The sequence below is a fragment of the Pipistrellus kuhlii genome, unplaced genomic scaffold (assembly GCF_014108245.1).
Source record: "Pipistrellus kuhlii isolate mPipKuh1 unplaced genomic scaffold, mPipKuh1.p scaffold_m20_p_5, whole genome shotgun sequence".
NCBI lineage: Eukaryota > Metazoa > Chordata > Mammalia > Chiroptera > Vespertilionidae > Pipistrellus > Pipistrellus kuhlii.
In genome coordinates, this window is record NW_023425551.1 from 3062526 (window position 1) to 3078627 (window position 16102).

Below are 16102 nucleotides of genomic sequence, written 5' to 3' on the forward strand. Positions count from 1 at the left end.
TCCGGGACCCGGAGCGCCGGGCTGGAGAGGGAAAGTAACCGGAGCCGGCGTTTCGGGCGGGCCCTCCCCGCCCCCGAGTTTCGCTGGGCCGGGCCCCGCCTCCCCTTTTATTCCCGGGCCCGCGGCCGGAGCTGCAACTTTGTAACCCGAGCGCCGCTCCCATCGCTCCGGCCCGGGAGGTGGGACCGCGGCGGGCAGCGGGGACCGGGAGCGCATCGGGGGCCTGGGAGCACACCGGGGCCCGGGAGCACATCGGGGGCCGGGAGCACACCGGGGACCGGGGACCCGGAGCACACCGGGGCCCGGGGCCCGGGAGCACACCGGGGACCGGGGAGCACGCCGCCCGGAGGAGGAGGAGCCGGAGCGGAGCGGGAGCCCGGGCACCGCGGGGAGAGTCCAGCCGGCCGGGGGCGCGGAGGGGCGGCGGGCCGCGGCCCGGAGGGCCCCGCGCCGAGGAGGAGCGGCGATTGCCCGGGAGGGCTGTCCGGCGGGGCCGCGGAGGAGGAGGAGGAGGAGGCGGAGGAGGCGTCCGGCCGGGGCAGCGGGAGCGCCGGGCTCGGTCCCGGGGCGGGGAGGCCGCGGCCGGCGGGGCGGCGCCGGGATGGACCGCTGACCGGCCATGCAGCCCTGACCGCGGGCTCCGCGGGCGCCTCCCGGGACCGCGGGCGCGGGCGGCGGCAGCACTTCCCCCGACTCCGGCCCCGCGGGGAGCGGCTGGCCATGGAGCCCGTGACCAAGTGGAGCCCCAAGCAGGTGGTGGACTGGACGAGAGGTGAGTTCGGGGGGACACCGGGGTCTCGGCCGCGGGGACGGGGTGCGCGGCCCGTCTTGCCAGCGAGACGCGCGGGGACGAGCCAACTTCTCTCCCCAGAGCGGCCGGCGCCCGGCTCTGGGGTGGGGGCTGCGGCCGTGGCCGCCGGGGGAGCCCCGCTGGAGCCCCGCTGGCGCCGGGAGGGGGCGGCCTTTCCCGGAGGGGAGCACGGGCGCCTGGCTGCCCTGCCGGGTGCGGTGCCCGCGGCCCCGGAGCGGGCACAGGCCCTTTGTGTGGCGGCGCCGGCCCCGGCCCGGCCCCCGCTCCGCTCGGTGTGGCGGAGGAGCCCGGGCGGCGCGGGAGCCACACCGGGGCGCCCCGGACCGGTGACTTTGGCCCCGGGCGCGCTCAGGCCGCACTGAGACCCGGGAAGGAGAGATGGGGCTGAGCTGTGCTGGGTGGGATGGGGGATGGGACAGGGGAGACGCCTGCACTCGGAGTTTGTCGCGCGTACTTTTGACTTTCCCAAGGTTTCGAGGAAAAGGGGGTGGAGGTGGCTCAGGCCTCTGCTCTTCCCAGAGAACCAAGCTCAACCAGTGTTTTCATGGGTCCCTTTCGGCTCTGCTCTCCTGCGTCCCCATTACCCCTTCCCCCTCCCTTCCCACCTCCCCCAGCTCAGCATCTCTGTTTCAGGCCACTGCCTTTTCTTCTGTCTGTTCTTCCCGGCCGGGAGTGATGGCTGTCCTTTCTCCATGCTAATAACCAAGTGCAAACTGCAAAGCCCTCCTCTGATAACTACTCCTAACGACTCCTGGCAGACTCTCTGCTCTTCCTCCTGGCATGGCAGTGAGCCTGGGGGTGGTAACCTGGTAAGAGGAGGTCCTCTTTCCCACCGACGCTGGGGCGGGAGGGACAGCCTGTCCGCATCCCGTTCCTCCTGCCCCCGGGGGAGGGTGCATGGAGACCACGTGGGGTGGTGTATGGGGGGGGGGATGGAAACCACGTGGAATGGGGTGGATGGGAGGTGTCCGCGCGGATGTCTGCCCGTTGGCGCTCCTGTGGGAAAGGGGAGGGATATACTCTCCCCTGAGAAGAGGTTTGTCCGGCGGCCAAACGCACCTGGGCTCTCACTGAAAGGGATGAAGACAGCAAATACTTGTGCATTGGGTAAAAAGTAAATAGCAGTTGTCCGCGCTGGGTACCAACCATTCACTTAAAATACCCAGAGCCTGTTTTGAATTGGGGTTTATTACCCATCCAGCGACTTGCCCAGACTGAGTTGGCCGATTTTTTAAAAAAAAAAAAAAAAAAAAAAAAAAAAAAAAAATATATATATATATATATATATATATATATATATATATATTTTATTGACACTTTTACAGAGAGGATGGGAGAGGAATAGAGAGAAACATCCATGAGAGAGAAACATTGACCAGCTGCCTCCTGCACACCTCCTCCTGGGGATGTGCCCGCAACCAAGTAACATACCCTTAACCGGAATCGAACCTGGGACCTTACAGTCCACAGGCCGATGCTCTATCCACTGAGCCAAACCGGTTAGGGCTGGTCTATCTCTTTTACCTGTAAGTCTGCCCTGGAGGCAGCCTGGGAAACTGGCGACTTCGGCAGTCTCTGGGTCTGAGAACTGTTCTATCCAATATGGTCGCCACACCTGGCTGTTGAGCCCTTGACGCAAGGCTGGTGTGCGCTGTGACATGCTGTAATCATAAAGAGCACATGGCATGGGCATGTAGACTGTCCCGTTGGCAGTTCTGGATAGTTACTACATGTGGAAGGGACAGTCTTTTCGAAACATTGGCTTCCATGCCATGCATTACTGAAAGGAAGGTCACCTGCTCATTTTTACCTTCTGAAATGGGGCGTCTAACCAGGTACCCAGGCGGCTCCCCTTTGTGGCTCCCCTTTGTGGCTCCCATTCTGCTGCCCGGCACTGGTCCCCGGGGGAGGAAGGGTTACAGCTGACCACGCTGGCTTCTCGGATCCGCCAGCCTTCTTGATAATGTGCAGCCAGGAAAATGCTCGCAGGCACACAGGAAGATTACAGAGTCAGATCTTCACACTCTCAAGATTTGTCTTCTTGTTGTTGTTGTTCCTCTTGGGTTTGGGAGAGAAGTGTGAATCCACAGCCCGTTGTGTGTGTTCAGCATCTGGAAGGGATAGCCCGTTACAGTGGGCTTGGGGTCCGGCTGCCTTGCCGTTGGGACGTGGTGGGGATCGCTTCCATCCGGGGAAAGTTTCCCGCTGGTCCGGGAGCACTGTGGGTGCCCGGAGCCCTGGGGGCCGATGCGGTTACATACCTGTGGTGAGCACGTGGCAGCGCGATATGGAATGCCTGTGCCCTTTTGGACCCGAAAGCAGCGCCTTACAGAATGACCTCCAGACTTTCTGGGACAGGCTCTAGGGAAGGGAAAAGGAGCAGGTATGTGGCTGACTCTCAGATGGCAAGAGGCTGCCTGCTCCCCCGTTGCGCGGCACACATCTCGAATATATTTCCCTGTCGGTGATGGGAAGTATTGGCTTTCTCATGGACTATGGATGTCTGCAAAACGCGTTTGCGTGGGGGACTATTTTTAGCTGTCTTTGCCAACCTCTCTCCGCACCCCCCCGTTTTATAAATACCTGCTGCCGATAAGCGGCTCCTCCCGTAGACTTTGCCACTCCCGGTATCGCAGGATCCCGTGGCTGTGGCCGTTCTGAGGTCGTAGAAGGCTTTGGATTCAAAACTACCCACACCCCACCGCAGCCTGCGGCCTGCGCGCACATGGAGGTCGCTAGGCGGGTACGTGCGTTAGGAAGAAGGTTGATGTCGCAGAATGAATTAAGGCGTCTGTTTTTTTGTGCTTGTTATTATCTGTAGTGTTATTATCTGTAGTAATCTTAGCCACACTGCACCCACTTGTCATCACAGTGTATCCTCAGGAAATATTAGAATGTGTCAGGCCCAGGTCTGAGCACTGTAAGGGTTCGTTCATCTGGTGCACAACCACTCAGGCTAGGTCGGTGATTTCCATTTTGCAGTTGAGGAGACTGAGGCACAGAACGGTTAAATCCCTCTGCCGATGTCACGTAGCTGGGGAGCGACAGAGCAGAGTTTGACCCTGGGCGGTCTGGCCAGGGGACTCTGGATCTTCCCCTGCTGATGACTAGACCTCCAGGATTCCCACGATGGGAGGCACTGATACTGTGTGTTAGGAGGAGAGTTGTCCGGTGTGTGTGTGTGTGTGTGTGTGTGTGTGTGTTCCACATATTTTGTATATGTCAGGAAAACTAGTTGTAAATCAAATTAATTCATCGTTCATGGCACCTTGCCTTTCAGATAATTCAGTAAAGTTCTCTTCATCGTAATAATTGGATAACATTCCCTGGAGCATTTATTATGTGTCAGACAGTGGGTGAAGTGCTTTATTTAGACTTCGTTTAATCCTCAGAAAACCCAGCGAGGTGCACGAACCGTTATGTGCCCACACTAAAGACGAAGAGATGGGGGGGGGGGGGGAGAATTTGCTCAGGCCCCATAGTTACACTAGTAAGTGCCATGGCTCTGAAATACCCTCCTCCCTCGTCACGGCATCGCATGGCCTGTACCGGGCAGTGGTTTGGTGGTGAGAGTGTGGACTCTGGAATGAGACTGGGTTCTTACCCCAGTTCCACTCCTCACTGGGCTCTCAATGAACCACCACTCCTTGTTCTCACTGCTCCCTCTCCGCTTTGCCCGGTAGCCAGGTCTGCCATAAGGTTGGCACCAGGGGCACAGTCAGTGCCCCTCAGAGGACCCAGGCCAGCACTTGTGCCAGTCAGGAGGGGTCTTGGTTAGCTGCGTGATCGATGCCTCTCGCCAATCTCATGAACTCGCAAAGTGTATTTTCTTAACTTTATTATTTTTTTTAAATACGTTTTTATTGTTTTTTATTTTTCTTTATTTATTTTTAAATATATTTTTATTGATTTCAGAGAGAAGGGAGAGAGAGAGAAATATCAATGATGAGAGAGAATCACTGATGGGCTGCCTTCTGCACACCTCCTACTGGGGGTGAAACATAGGCATGCGCCCTGACCAAGAATTGAACCGTGACCTCCTGGTTCATAGGTCAACGCTCAACCACTGAGCCACACTGGCCAGCCTGATTTTTTAAGAGAGAGAGGAAGGGAAAGGGAGATATAGAAACATCAATGAGAGTGAAACGTGGGTTCACTGCTTCCTGCATGCCCCCTCCTGGGGAGCCTGCAACCCGGGCATGTGCCCTGACCAGGAATTGAACCAGCGACCTCTTGGTGAATGGGACGATGCTCATTCCACTGAGCCACATGGGCCAGGGCTCAACTTTTTTTTCCTTATAGTCCCTGGACTTGCAGTGAGCGTAGCATTAGGATTGGCTTTCGCTGTTGACAGCGAAACATGGGGCACCTGGTCCATGGCTGGGCACCTGCGTCCCTGCAGGATTGCCAGAGACGCAGAATCGCAGGCCAGGCCATGGGACTGCATGCTCACCAGGTCCCGGAGCCGTGAGCTCGTTGCACTTCGGGACACTCGGCTTCAACACGCGGCCGAACACGTCTCAGCCTTCATTGGTGGGTCCTCTGTCGGATCTGACATGGGCTCAGCCTCCCTCATTTAAGTTCTCCAGCGGTGCTTGACGTGGCCACTAATGAAAGCAAAAGACGGTTTTCGGGTTAGAGAGGGATCACCAGGGAAACACACACACACACCACACACCACACACCACACACACCACACACACACACACACACACACACACACACACACACCTTTATAAGCATCACCTCCCAACAGCCTCAGGAGATTCTCAGCGACTCTGTGAGCTGGTTCCCCTGAGCCTTCTTGCATGTTTCTTGGGATTTGAAGAGTTCTCATCATTTTTTTTATTTTATTTTATTTTTATTTTTTTTTTAAGACAAGCAGTAGGAAGGGCGTTGTGGAGTGGCCGGTGGACACTGTGGCTGAAATTTGTTTCCAGGATCCTCTGCTGGCCAGTCATGCTCTCTGTCTTCTGTAGCTGATTCCGGGGGAGAGGTCGTTGATGGGAAATGACACTGGATGTCCTTTGGGGAACAAACAGCCAGGAGCGTTTGGGGTGTCCCGAGCCGGTGTCCCCGTCCTGTGTCCTCGGAGCTCTGTGCCGGGCTCCCCCCACGCCTCTCTCGGGGTTCACATCACTGTGTACAGCCGGGGGTCCCTCTTCCCCGCTCCCCTCTTCCGTGTCACTGCCTCCACTCGGGACCCTTCTGGCTCCGGGACATTCATGCTCCCTCTCGGCTTGCTTTCCGCTCTCCTCTGTTTCTGGAGTTTTCATCACGGGGTAGCCCGGTCCAGGCTCTGGGGAAGAAAGCCGGTGTGACTTTCATGACCCTGGCCGCGTTTTCCCGTATTTGTGCCCGTTCAGCTTCTCACAAGCCCAAGGGGTGCACAGCGAAGGCACATCGCTGCCGCAGAGGCTTTGGGACGGGAAGCCGGGAGCTGGTCCTGCTGTCCGTCCAGCCACTTCCTCCGGCCCAGGGGCTGCCCTCAGCTCTTCCAGGCTCCACGGGTGGGGCAGGGCGGCTTCCAAGAGCTCCTGTTTTTGTGTTTCCTGGGGACCCCTTCAGGATTCACACTCCTCGGACGCATACTTCTTCTTAAGTTCTCTTTTTTATTTATTCTTTTATTAAAAGAATTCCACAGCATAGGCAGAGTTTTTTTTTTTTTTTTTTTTTTTTTTTTTTTTTTTTAATTCTCTGCATATTTTGGGTCTGATAGTTTTGCATTTGTGATCCAGCCAGTTTCTTGTTTTTATTGGAGTTGGTTGTGTTATAGTGTTCTAGAATGCAACTCAGTAATGAATTGGATCCTTTGATTCTCGTTTTATTTTGAGTGCTCGATTACAATTTTTTTGTCCGATACAATGAACATTTCTAGTTGGTGGAGCCATACACAGACGCATGCACGCACGCACATAATACATTTAACCTCCTTTAGCCACATCTACAACTTTTATGGCCCCACTTCCCGCCTGCCTTTGAGCCTTCACAGCTTCTTCACTTTAACTGCCTTCAGAGAGACTGTCAGGCACTCATAGAACAAAACATAGGCTTTGAAATACAATAGAGCTGGATTCGAATTCTCTATCTGGCACTGACCGGTTTGGAAGCTTAGGTGAGTAAATTATCTCCTCCAAGCCTTCAGGGGCTCCTCCTCTGTAAAACTGGACTGATAGTAACCAGCCCACAGGGCTTTAGTTAGCATTAAAAGAGGGAAAATGGGGACAGCACTTTACATAACGGCTGCTGTGTCTGAGTGTTACCTTTCACAGGCTTACTCAAATGTGCGACAGTTCCATCCTCCCTCTGTCGGTGTATGGGCCAGCTCCATCTTTGGTCTTCCCCTTGGTTGATACTTTCCTTGAGGACCTTGTGTGTCTTAGAGCTGTGGTCGGCAAACCGCGGCTCGCAAGCCACTTGCTGCTCTTTGGCCCCTTGAGTGTGGCTCTTCCACAAAATACCACGTGCGGGCGTGCACGTACGTACAGTGCGATTGAAACTTCGTGGCCCATGCGCAGAAGTCGGTTTTCGGTTGAAACTTCGTGGCCCATGCGCAGAAGTCGGTTTTCGGTTGAAACTTCGTGGCCCATGCGCAGAAGTCGGTTTTCGGCTCTCAAAAGAAATGTCAATCGTTGTACTGTTGTGGCTCTATTGACTAAGGAGTTTGCAGACCACTGTCTTAGAGGAAGGTGGGGCCACGGGAAGGTTTAGTGCTGGCTCCCTCGGAAAAGGCTTGCGAGGCACACTCAATGTTGAGGACAGCTTCCACCCTGGAGGGAAACAAGGGTATCGTAAAACTCAGATCATCCCTGAGGTCACACTGAGCCCAGGCACTGTGCCAGGCGCAGGGGTCCAGCTGGCCCTGCTGTTACGTGGTAGCTGGCAAACAACAACAACAAAACAACAACAAAACGGATGAGCAAGAAAATACCAGCTGTTGACAAACTCAACATAGAGCAGAGACGTGAAGGCGAGCGATTGGGATGAGGGAGGTCCCAGGGATGCCTCTCTGAGGTGGTGACACGGAGGCCTGATGACAAGGCGGCCGTGGGAACATTAGCGGGGAAAGCACTGTCGGCAGAAAAGCAGGGAGTGCCAAGGCCCAGAGGGGCGAATGAGCTCGGAGTGTTGGAGGAAAGGAAGGGGGATGGGGGTCATGGAGAGTGAGGATGGTGGGTGGGGTGGGGGTGGGGTTGGAGACGCACAGAGGGTCTTGCAGAGCCTTATCTTGGTGAGGGCCTTATCATGTAGGCTCTTATCTTGCTCAGGCCTTTGTGATTTTGCTCTGGTTGTTTTGGAAAGCAGGGGCGTGACTTGGTCCGAGTTGCACTTGGGGGCAGACATGAATCCGGGAGCCAGAGCTGGAGGCACTGTGGGATTCTGGAGATGGTGGTATCCTGGTGGCTCCGGCATTTGAGAATCCAAGGTTTAGGTACAGTTGGTTCATTGATAGCTTCCCATGCCGGCGATTTAGAAATGGTATTTGAAACGGGGAGTGATCGATCGCTCTATAGATGTTTTCTTTCCCCACCAGTGTGACGAGAGCGCCCTGTGCTCCCCGCATCCCTGTTCCTCTCTGGTCGTTGGAAACTGGGAGCAGCAGATCTGTCTCTTCGCATTCACATGCTCTGTTCACGTCCCTGTTCTTCGCTGGCACATTTTGCCGGGAGCTACGGTTTCCGAGGCTGTTTATTCATCTATGAATGGGGTTTTTGTGAGAGTGGACTTAGCCTAGTTTGTTTTCTTTGACATCAAATGGCTGATGGAACAGTTTTTTTAACCTGGGGATCACGAGGGCCAATGCAGTTGTGCTTATTAGACCAAAGCTGTTCCTTAGAATGCAGATCAGTCACTTGGAAAAATAAGGAGGCTTTTTCTATAGGAACACGTAAAGAATGTTGGAGTCAAAGGAAGTGGTAGAGAGATCTGATTTTAAATATGTGGCTCCACTGATAGACTGCTATATATATATATATATATATATATATATATATATATATATATATAATTTTTTATTTATTTATTTATTTTTATTTATTTATTTATTTATTTTCAGAGTGGAAAAGAGAGAGAGATAGGAACATCAATGATGAGAGAAAATCATTGATGGGCTGCCTCCTGCACACCTCCTACTGGGGACGGAGCCCACAACCTGGGCATGTGCCCTGACCGGGAATCGAACCATGACCCCCTTGCTCATAGGTCAACACTCAACCACTGAGCCACACCGGCTGGGCAGATCGTCATCATTTTGCTTTAGAAAGTAGAGCCACCATACTTTCGGTTGAATAGACGGTATTTTGGGACATTTTCAACAGGTAGGAGGAGTTGGGCACACTGTTAAACAATGTGTCCCCTTTCCGAAGGGGAGGAGGAGGCATGGCCTGCAGGGAGGCGGGCTTGGGAGAACCTGGAAGGGTCCACCCTGCATGCCTCATTCCGCCCCCGCCGTGTGGGTGACCTGTCCCCTAGGAAAACCCCCTGAGTTCTCCGTCAGCAAAGGCCCCGGTTATCACCCTCTGAGTCACGCTTTCCTGAGAGAACCCTCGTTGGTCCAAAGGAAACATTCTATTTCCTATTTTCAGAGATTGGCAGCGGAGGGGAAATCCAGCGCTTTTGGGTTCAGGCGAAGATGTGTGCGTGCATCTGTTCCTCTGTGTTTCCAACTTTAACTTTAAAAAAAAAACAACAACATATATTTTATTGATTTTTTTTACAGAAAGGAAGGGAGAGGGATAGAGAGTTAGAAACATTGATGAGGGAGAAACGTCCATCAGCTGCCTCTTGCGCAACCCCCACTGGGGATATGCCCGCAATCAAGGTATATGCCCTTGACTGAAATCGAACCTGGGACCCTGCAGTCCGCAGGCCAACTCTCTAACCACTGAGCCACACCGGTTAGGGCATCCAACTTTAACTTGTGCTCACGGGCCAGTCTCTCATGTCCTCAGAGTAATCTTATATCACGTCTTAAGGACTGCCCGGAGTACGGTCCTTATCCATTTCCATCTTGAGAAACTTTCTTTTAGATCAGTGATTAACATAGAGGAAAACCAGTTTAATGCGGGGGGGCGGGCCAGCCTTCCCGGGATGTCACACCTGCCGGAGTTGTCAGCACCGTCTTACCATGGATTCCAGCTGGAGTCTGACACTAACCGAGAGCAGCTGACACCGCGGGAGCAGCGCTGGGAAAGTGCCTGACTGCACCAGGGCCTGAGATTGTTTGGAATAAGTGGTTGAAAAAACATACATATTCCTTGCAAGGGAGGCGTCTGAAGGCATACTGTAGGAAGGGGTTTGGTTACAAGCAGCCCTAGGCCAAGTGGAAGAATCCTCTGAACAGCTGATTCCAAAGGAAGACCCTTTTGGAGGCGGAGACGTTTTCATTCTCTTTGGGCGCTGTCTGATGGGGACGCCGTCTGATGGGGACGCCGAATGAGCACCTGTGAGTGTACACACGCCTGTTGTCCCTGCCTCCTGCTGTCAGCTGTGACCCTCTTCCAGCCCCTGCAGTACACGTGGTGCCGCCCAACACCTTGTCCCTGTTGTGCCTGAGTTTGCTTTTTCAGCATCAGCATCACTGGGGACCTTAGACATGGAAATTCCCCCCCCCCCCCCAGACCCACAGAGTCGGAAACCCTGCTGTCTCCCCAACCCAGGATGCTGTGTTTGACGGCGGCCGCCAGCCTTTCGGACCTCATGGACCATCAGGCAATTCATGGACCTCATGGATCGCATGGACCACCAGGCAATTCATGGACCACCAAGCAATTCTGGTGCTGGGCAAAATGTATTTATTTACTTATTTCAAAAGTATTACCTCTGTTGCTTTCAGAGAGGAAGGGAGAGGGAGAGAGAGAGAGATTAATGATGAGAGAGAACCCATTGATTGGCTGCCTCCAACTGGGGATGGAGCCACATCTCTGGTGTGGGCCCTGACTGGGCATCGAAACGTGACCTCCTGGCTCATGGGTCAATGCCGAACCACTGAGCCACACTGGCCAGGCAAACATGTAGAGCCACTGGTCTATACCACTCCTGTGAAGTGTACAAAAGCAAACGGTGTGGGTTACACTGGCCCCCAAGTTCCCGCCTGCAGTTGGCTTTCAGCTGATATGTAATGACGGGCCAGGAAGAAGTTTTCGGGAGGGATGGTGGTTGTTTGTTTCAGTGGGTGAGTTAATGTCCCCGGGTCTGTAAGTGCCCTTCCCTGGATGGGCAGGGAAGAGTTAAAGCTGTTATCCTCTGGGGCAGATGGAGTTTGGCGGAGCTGTCTGCCGTTGGACAAAGGCGAGGGGAGTCAGACTAAAGTAAAAAGAGATGCTTACAGGAGTGAAGGCTGGAGACCAGGAATGGCCCTGAGACTTGCCACAGGAGTTGCAAACTCAGATGCCCACAGGGGCCAGGCCGGCAATGTCAGGAACTGAACTGTGCGGGGTGTGAGACAAGGAGTGGCGGAGACAGTGGCAAATACAAAGACACATTTATTGCTCATTTTCTGCTGACTATGCACCTGAAATCTTTCCCGGTATCTAGGTCTCCTGATTTATGTTTTCAAATAAAGCTGGAAATCTGGATTTTTATGTAACACTTTCCAGTTTTTAGAAAAGTGTTCGTTTTTTGTTTTTTGTTTTTGTTTTTTTGGCATAGGAAAAACAAAATATATCTTTTGGCCAGTTCTCTCTGGACAGCTGTGATCAGATGTTAATTGTCCAAGCGAGAAACATACCTATAAGATACGAATACAATGAATTGTATAGTCATTCATCCACTATTTAGTAAATCTGTTTATTACTATCATTTTATTTTGCTGCTTAACTAATTCCGTTATTTCTAAAATTGCCAGATGTAACTCCATGCAGGTATTGTTGAGCTAGAAATACACATCCTCATTGATGAACACAGCAGAGCATTGCAGGTTACTCTTCATCGTAAAAACAGGAGTCTTCAGCTGAAACCGGTGTGGCTCAGTGGATAGAGCGTCGGCCTGCGGACTGAAGGGTCCCGGGTTCGATTCCAGTCAAGGGCATGTACCTTGGTTGCAGGCACTTCCCCAGTAGGGGGTGTGCAAGAGGCAGCTGGTCGATGATTCTCTTTCATTAACTCTCTATCCCTCTCCCTTCCTCTCTGTAAAAAATCAATAAAATGTATTTTTAAAAAACAAAACAAAAAAACAAACAAACAAAACAGGAGTCTTCACATGGTCTGGGAACCACAATTTGAGAGCCATTGTGGGGAGTGGGGCAGGGTGCGTAGAGGCTGAAAAACCAGCTCTAGGAGGCATTTGGGGTGGACTCTGGGTGGGAGTTGAAGAGGTCTGAGCTACTGCAGAGGCCTTGAGAAGGAGAGGCGGGAGGAAGTGCTGCGAGAGGCATGGCCGGGAGCAGACCGGAAGCCTGCGCAGGTCTGAATGTAGGAGTGGTGAGAAGGCCTGGTGTCCAGGATTTGTGCCCCAGGGCCTTAGCACGGCAGTAGCATTAACAAATGTGTTGACTTCTGAGAGGAGCTGCTTTGTGGGCTCAAGAGTGGGCACACGACCCCAACCTCAGGGGCCATTCTGGTTGAGAGATGATACATCTCGCATGGTCCCAGCATCTCGCCTGGTTTACACACCTTAAAAATACAACAGCCTTGTTAGAGAGTGCCCGCTTTCATGGCAGCACCAGAATAGTCTCATGTTAATGAAGTGCAAATATCATGCAGTTTCGCACGTGAAATGTGTTAGAACAGGGCAGTGCTAGCTGACATCCAGGTCCTCACACTCGGGTGTGAAATGATGCAGTCTACCAGAATATGACAGTATTTGTGCGGCGCTGTGTAAGCTGCAGAACACGGAGCAAACGAGAGAGGATTAGGACGGCCTATCCCGGGGATCGCAGACCAGTGCTACCAGTGCGCCCTGCACCCCGGAGTCATCGCCCAGGTCTCAGCGGGACGAGCCGTCCGGCTGCAGGTGCTGTGTGGGTGGCGGAGCCGGTCCCTGGGCTGAGCGCCTCCTTGGGGATCCAAAGCAAGCAGAAGGCCTGGCCAGACTAGTGCCAAGGACGTGCAGGGCTCACTGAGGGCCTGACAGGACATTCCATACTGGAGCCATGTACGTGGAAAAGACGTGTTTTGCCTGAGTCCAAGACCTTGGAAGGATTCCTGGGTGCTGTTGATTTACTTTCCTTGTTGAGATTTATCTGAAATATTTATGGCGCCATGAAGTCACATATAAACAATGTCTGGGATAGCCCAGAGGTGGAAGCCAGTTGATAGCAGGAGAATGGATGCAAATAGAGATAAACCGATCAACTCTAAACATAAGTCATCAAAATGTCTTTGTTGAGCCCTAACCCATTTGGCTCAGTGGATAAAGCATCGGCCTGCGGACTCAAGGGTCCGAAGTTCTATTCCGATCAAGGGCATGTACGTTGGTTGCAGGCACATCCCCTGTTGGGGGTGTGCAGGAGGCAGCTGATCGATGTTTCTCTCTCATGGAGATTTCTAACTCTCTACGCCTCTCCCTTCTCTGTAAAAAGTCAATAAAATATATTAAAAAAGTATTTGTTGAGCACCTGTCACTTGTAATGTCCCTTCCAGGTGCAGTGCACTGAAGGGTCCCTGTGCCTTCTGTCGACTGGAGTGCACCCACAAGGCCAAGGTCATTTAAGCTACAAGGCATCCTTGGAGTGCGGAGGAGGAGTACTGAACTCTGATGTGGAGGAGCACAGCCTGGAGGGCTTCCTGAAGGAAGTGCCATCCAAACAGAGACCTCCAGGACGAGCAGGAGGTGGTCAGGTGTAGAGTGGGGGAAATAGAACATTGGTCAGAAAACCGGCAGGCGAGGGAGAGCATGGCATTGAGGAGCAACCGAACCAAGCTGATGGTGTAGACCACATGTGTCAAACACAAGGCCCGCGGGCCAAATCCGTCCCGCCAGGCCTTGCAATGTGGCCCGCACCACGCTGTCATCACTGCACTCCGCTGTGTTTCCATCACAATGACAGTTTATGACTGTTCAGTAAACCATTCGGCCCGCAATTTAGGCTGGATTTTAGATTTTGGTCCCTTCTCTGATTGAGTTCGACACCCTTAGTGTAGACCTACGGGGAAGTAACGTGGGCAGAGAGGAGGCCGGCGGAGCTGGGAGCGGGGAGCGGGGAAGAGGCCAGAAGCCTCTCTTTACAGCACATTGCGTTGTCCTGGGTTTGAGACCCCGAGTGGACTGGTCACGTGGAGGCAGGGGCACCTCTGCGTCTCAAGGAGATGCGTCCGTGACAGGCTCTGTGCACACGTGAACCTGACTTCCTGAGCACGTGCTTCCTTTGATCTGTGAGATGTGACCCTGATTGGACTTCCCGCATCAGGAAACATAAAAACTTCATTTAAAAAAAAAGAGAGAGAGAGGGAAAGACTGAAATGTGGACTGGAGTCAGAAAGGAGGTGAGCGTGGGGCTGCCTGGCGGTGGGGGAGAGCGTGGGCAGTGAGGGGTGGAGAGGAACAGCCGGATGGACGGAGGCAGGGGTGTTGCGGGTGTGCCTGGAGGTCACACCTGGAGCTGTGGGTGTTCCCTGTGTTATCGCCGTGATCTGCAGCCGGTGGCTGATTAATGATTAATCACTGTTTCCAGCTCAGCTAGAATGCCGTCTTTATGTGCCGAGAGCCGTCCCTCCGCGGGGTGAGCCAGAGAGGAGCACAGTGGGCAGAATGACCGTGCTAGGCAGGCTCCCCCCAGCCCCACCTTCACACGGACGCCCCAGCTTGGAAGACATATGCCCCCGCTCCTGCATTTGTGCTTTTAGCTTGGTGCAGGTCATACTCAGTTCCTGAAAACACATGGACATGTTAGACCCGGGCCCAGCTGAATCCTACTTGCTCTACCAGCTCCGAAGCAGCCACGTGGGCATTTGTCTCTGAGGCCCTGCCCTCGGAAAGCGCCACAGATTATACTTCACACTAATGGGCTTCATTATGGCCGGGTGGAAACCAGCGAAGCCCGCACCCCCTCCGCAGGGCGTGGCTGCCCTCCCCTCCCTGGCACTGGGTCCCAGCCCGTGGGGGTGGTGAGTGTGGCCTCATCATTGCAGGCTGGGAAAGCTGCCCTCTCCAGCAGTCCACGTCACAGCTCCCTGGAATGCGGCATCTAAAGTAATGGAACAAGGTGGAATTTTAGATTTAATAGTTACCATTTAAAAAACGGTCCATTTTTCTTCCCCCGTGTGTGTGTGTGTGTGTGTGTGTGTGTCCCCTGCTCCAATGATTTGGGAGTATGTGGTCCCTTGGGGGGACATTTATAGTATTACTTTAATCAATTGAACATCCTTCTCTGTATGTTGTAGCGACTGGAAATTCTGTTTTATGATTTCTTTTTGCACCACTAGGCTTGTTTCACACCCCGAGGGTGCTTTTATTTACCTTCATCTTTTCTTAAAAAGCCCCAGAAGGGATATGGCATAAATATTGTATTAAGATAGCATGCACATTGGTTTTTTTTTTTTTTTTGTTTTTTTTTTTACTATTTTCTGACTAAAATTTACTTTAACTTGAGATCAAATGTCATGGACCAGTTCTGCTGTAGAGATTCCATCCCCTAAAATAGAGTTCTAATGAGCCAAACAGCAACAGCTCGTTGTCTGAGACTAGTACACGAGGGGAAAAGAAGCATAAATGCTTATAAGCAATCTTAGAAATTCAGGGAGCAATCTAAGGGTCTAAGAAAAATCTATCTTATAAATGCAATTGTAGGAGACTTCCTGGAAGTGATAAAAGCAGGAACCCAGTCGTTTACAATGACTTTAATTGTCATGAGGAGATCTGAAAAACAATTTTGTGGGGTAAGGTAGGTAATTGTCATCTCTGGAGATAGCCATAAAACTATTTCTTTCTTATAAAAGTAGGCTGCATACTGTAGGTCTTATGGCTGTAATTGTTGGTTTTATTTGCTTTTTACAAATCCAAAGTTACAGTGAAAGTGACATATTGCAATGAGATGTAAGAAACTGAGTTATTTAAAAAATATATATTTTTATTGATTCCAGAGAGGAAGGGAGAGAGAGAAACATCAGTGATGACACCCATCGGCTGCTTCCTGCACGCCCTCCATTCGGGATCAAGCCCACAGTCTGGGCATACTCTCTTGACCGGAATCGAACCCAGGATCCTTCAGACCTCAAGCTGATGCTCTGTCCACTGAGCCACACCTGCCATGGCCAGAGATCTTTTTTTTGTTGTTGTTCCATTTAGTTAACTTTTTCTTAAAAATTTTCTTTTTAAAAGAACATTTCATCCCATAGCCAAATGATAGGATG

At 52.5% G+C, this 16102-nt stretch overlaps 1 protein-coding gene across 6 annotated transcripts in view; it reads left to right on the plus strand.

The window, feature by feature from the left end:
* Window positions 1-391: 391 nt before the first annotated feature.
* The window catches only part of CNKSR3 (CNKSR family member 3), a 71940-nt gene continuing 56229 nt past the window's right edge, over window positions 392-16102 (plus strand). For 2 of the 6 annotated variants that reach the window (XM_045573032.1, XM_045573033.1), the window contains exon 1: window positions 402-772. Coding sequence is in view for 3 of the 6 variants with exons in the window: in XM_036413843.2 (XP_036269736.1) it covers window positions 721-772 (52 nt within the window). In the remaining 3 variants the exon portion in view is untranslated. Of the gene's footprint in view, window positions 773-16102 lie in introns of all 6 variants that reach the window. The other 4 variants (XM_045573034.1, XM_036413843.2, XM_036413841.2 and 1 more) reach the window with 4 other exon arrangements.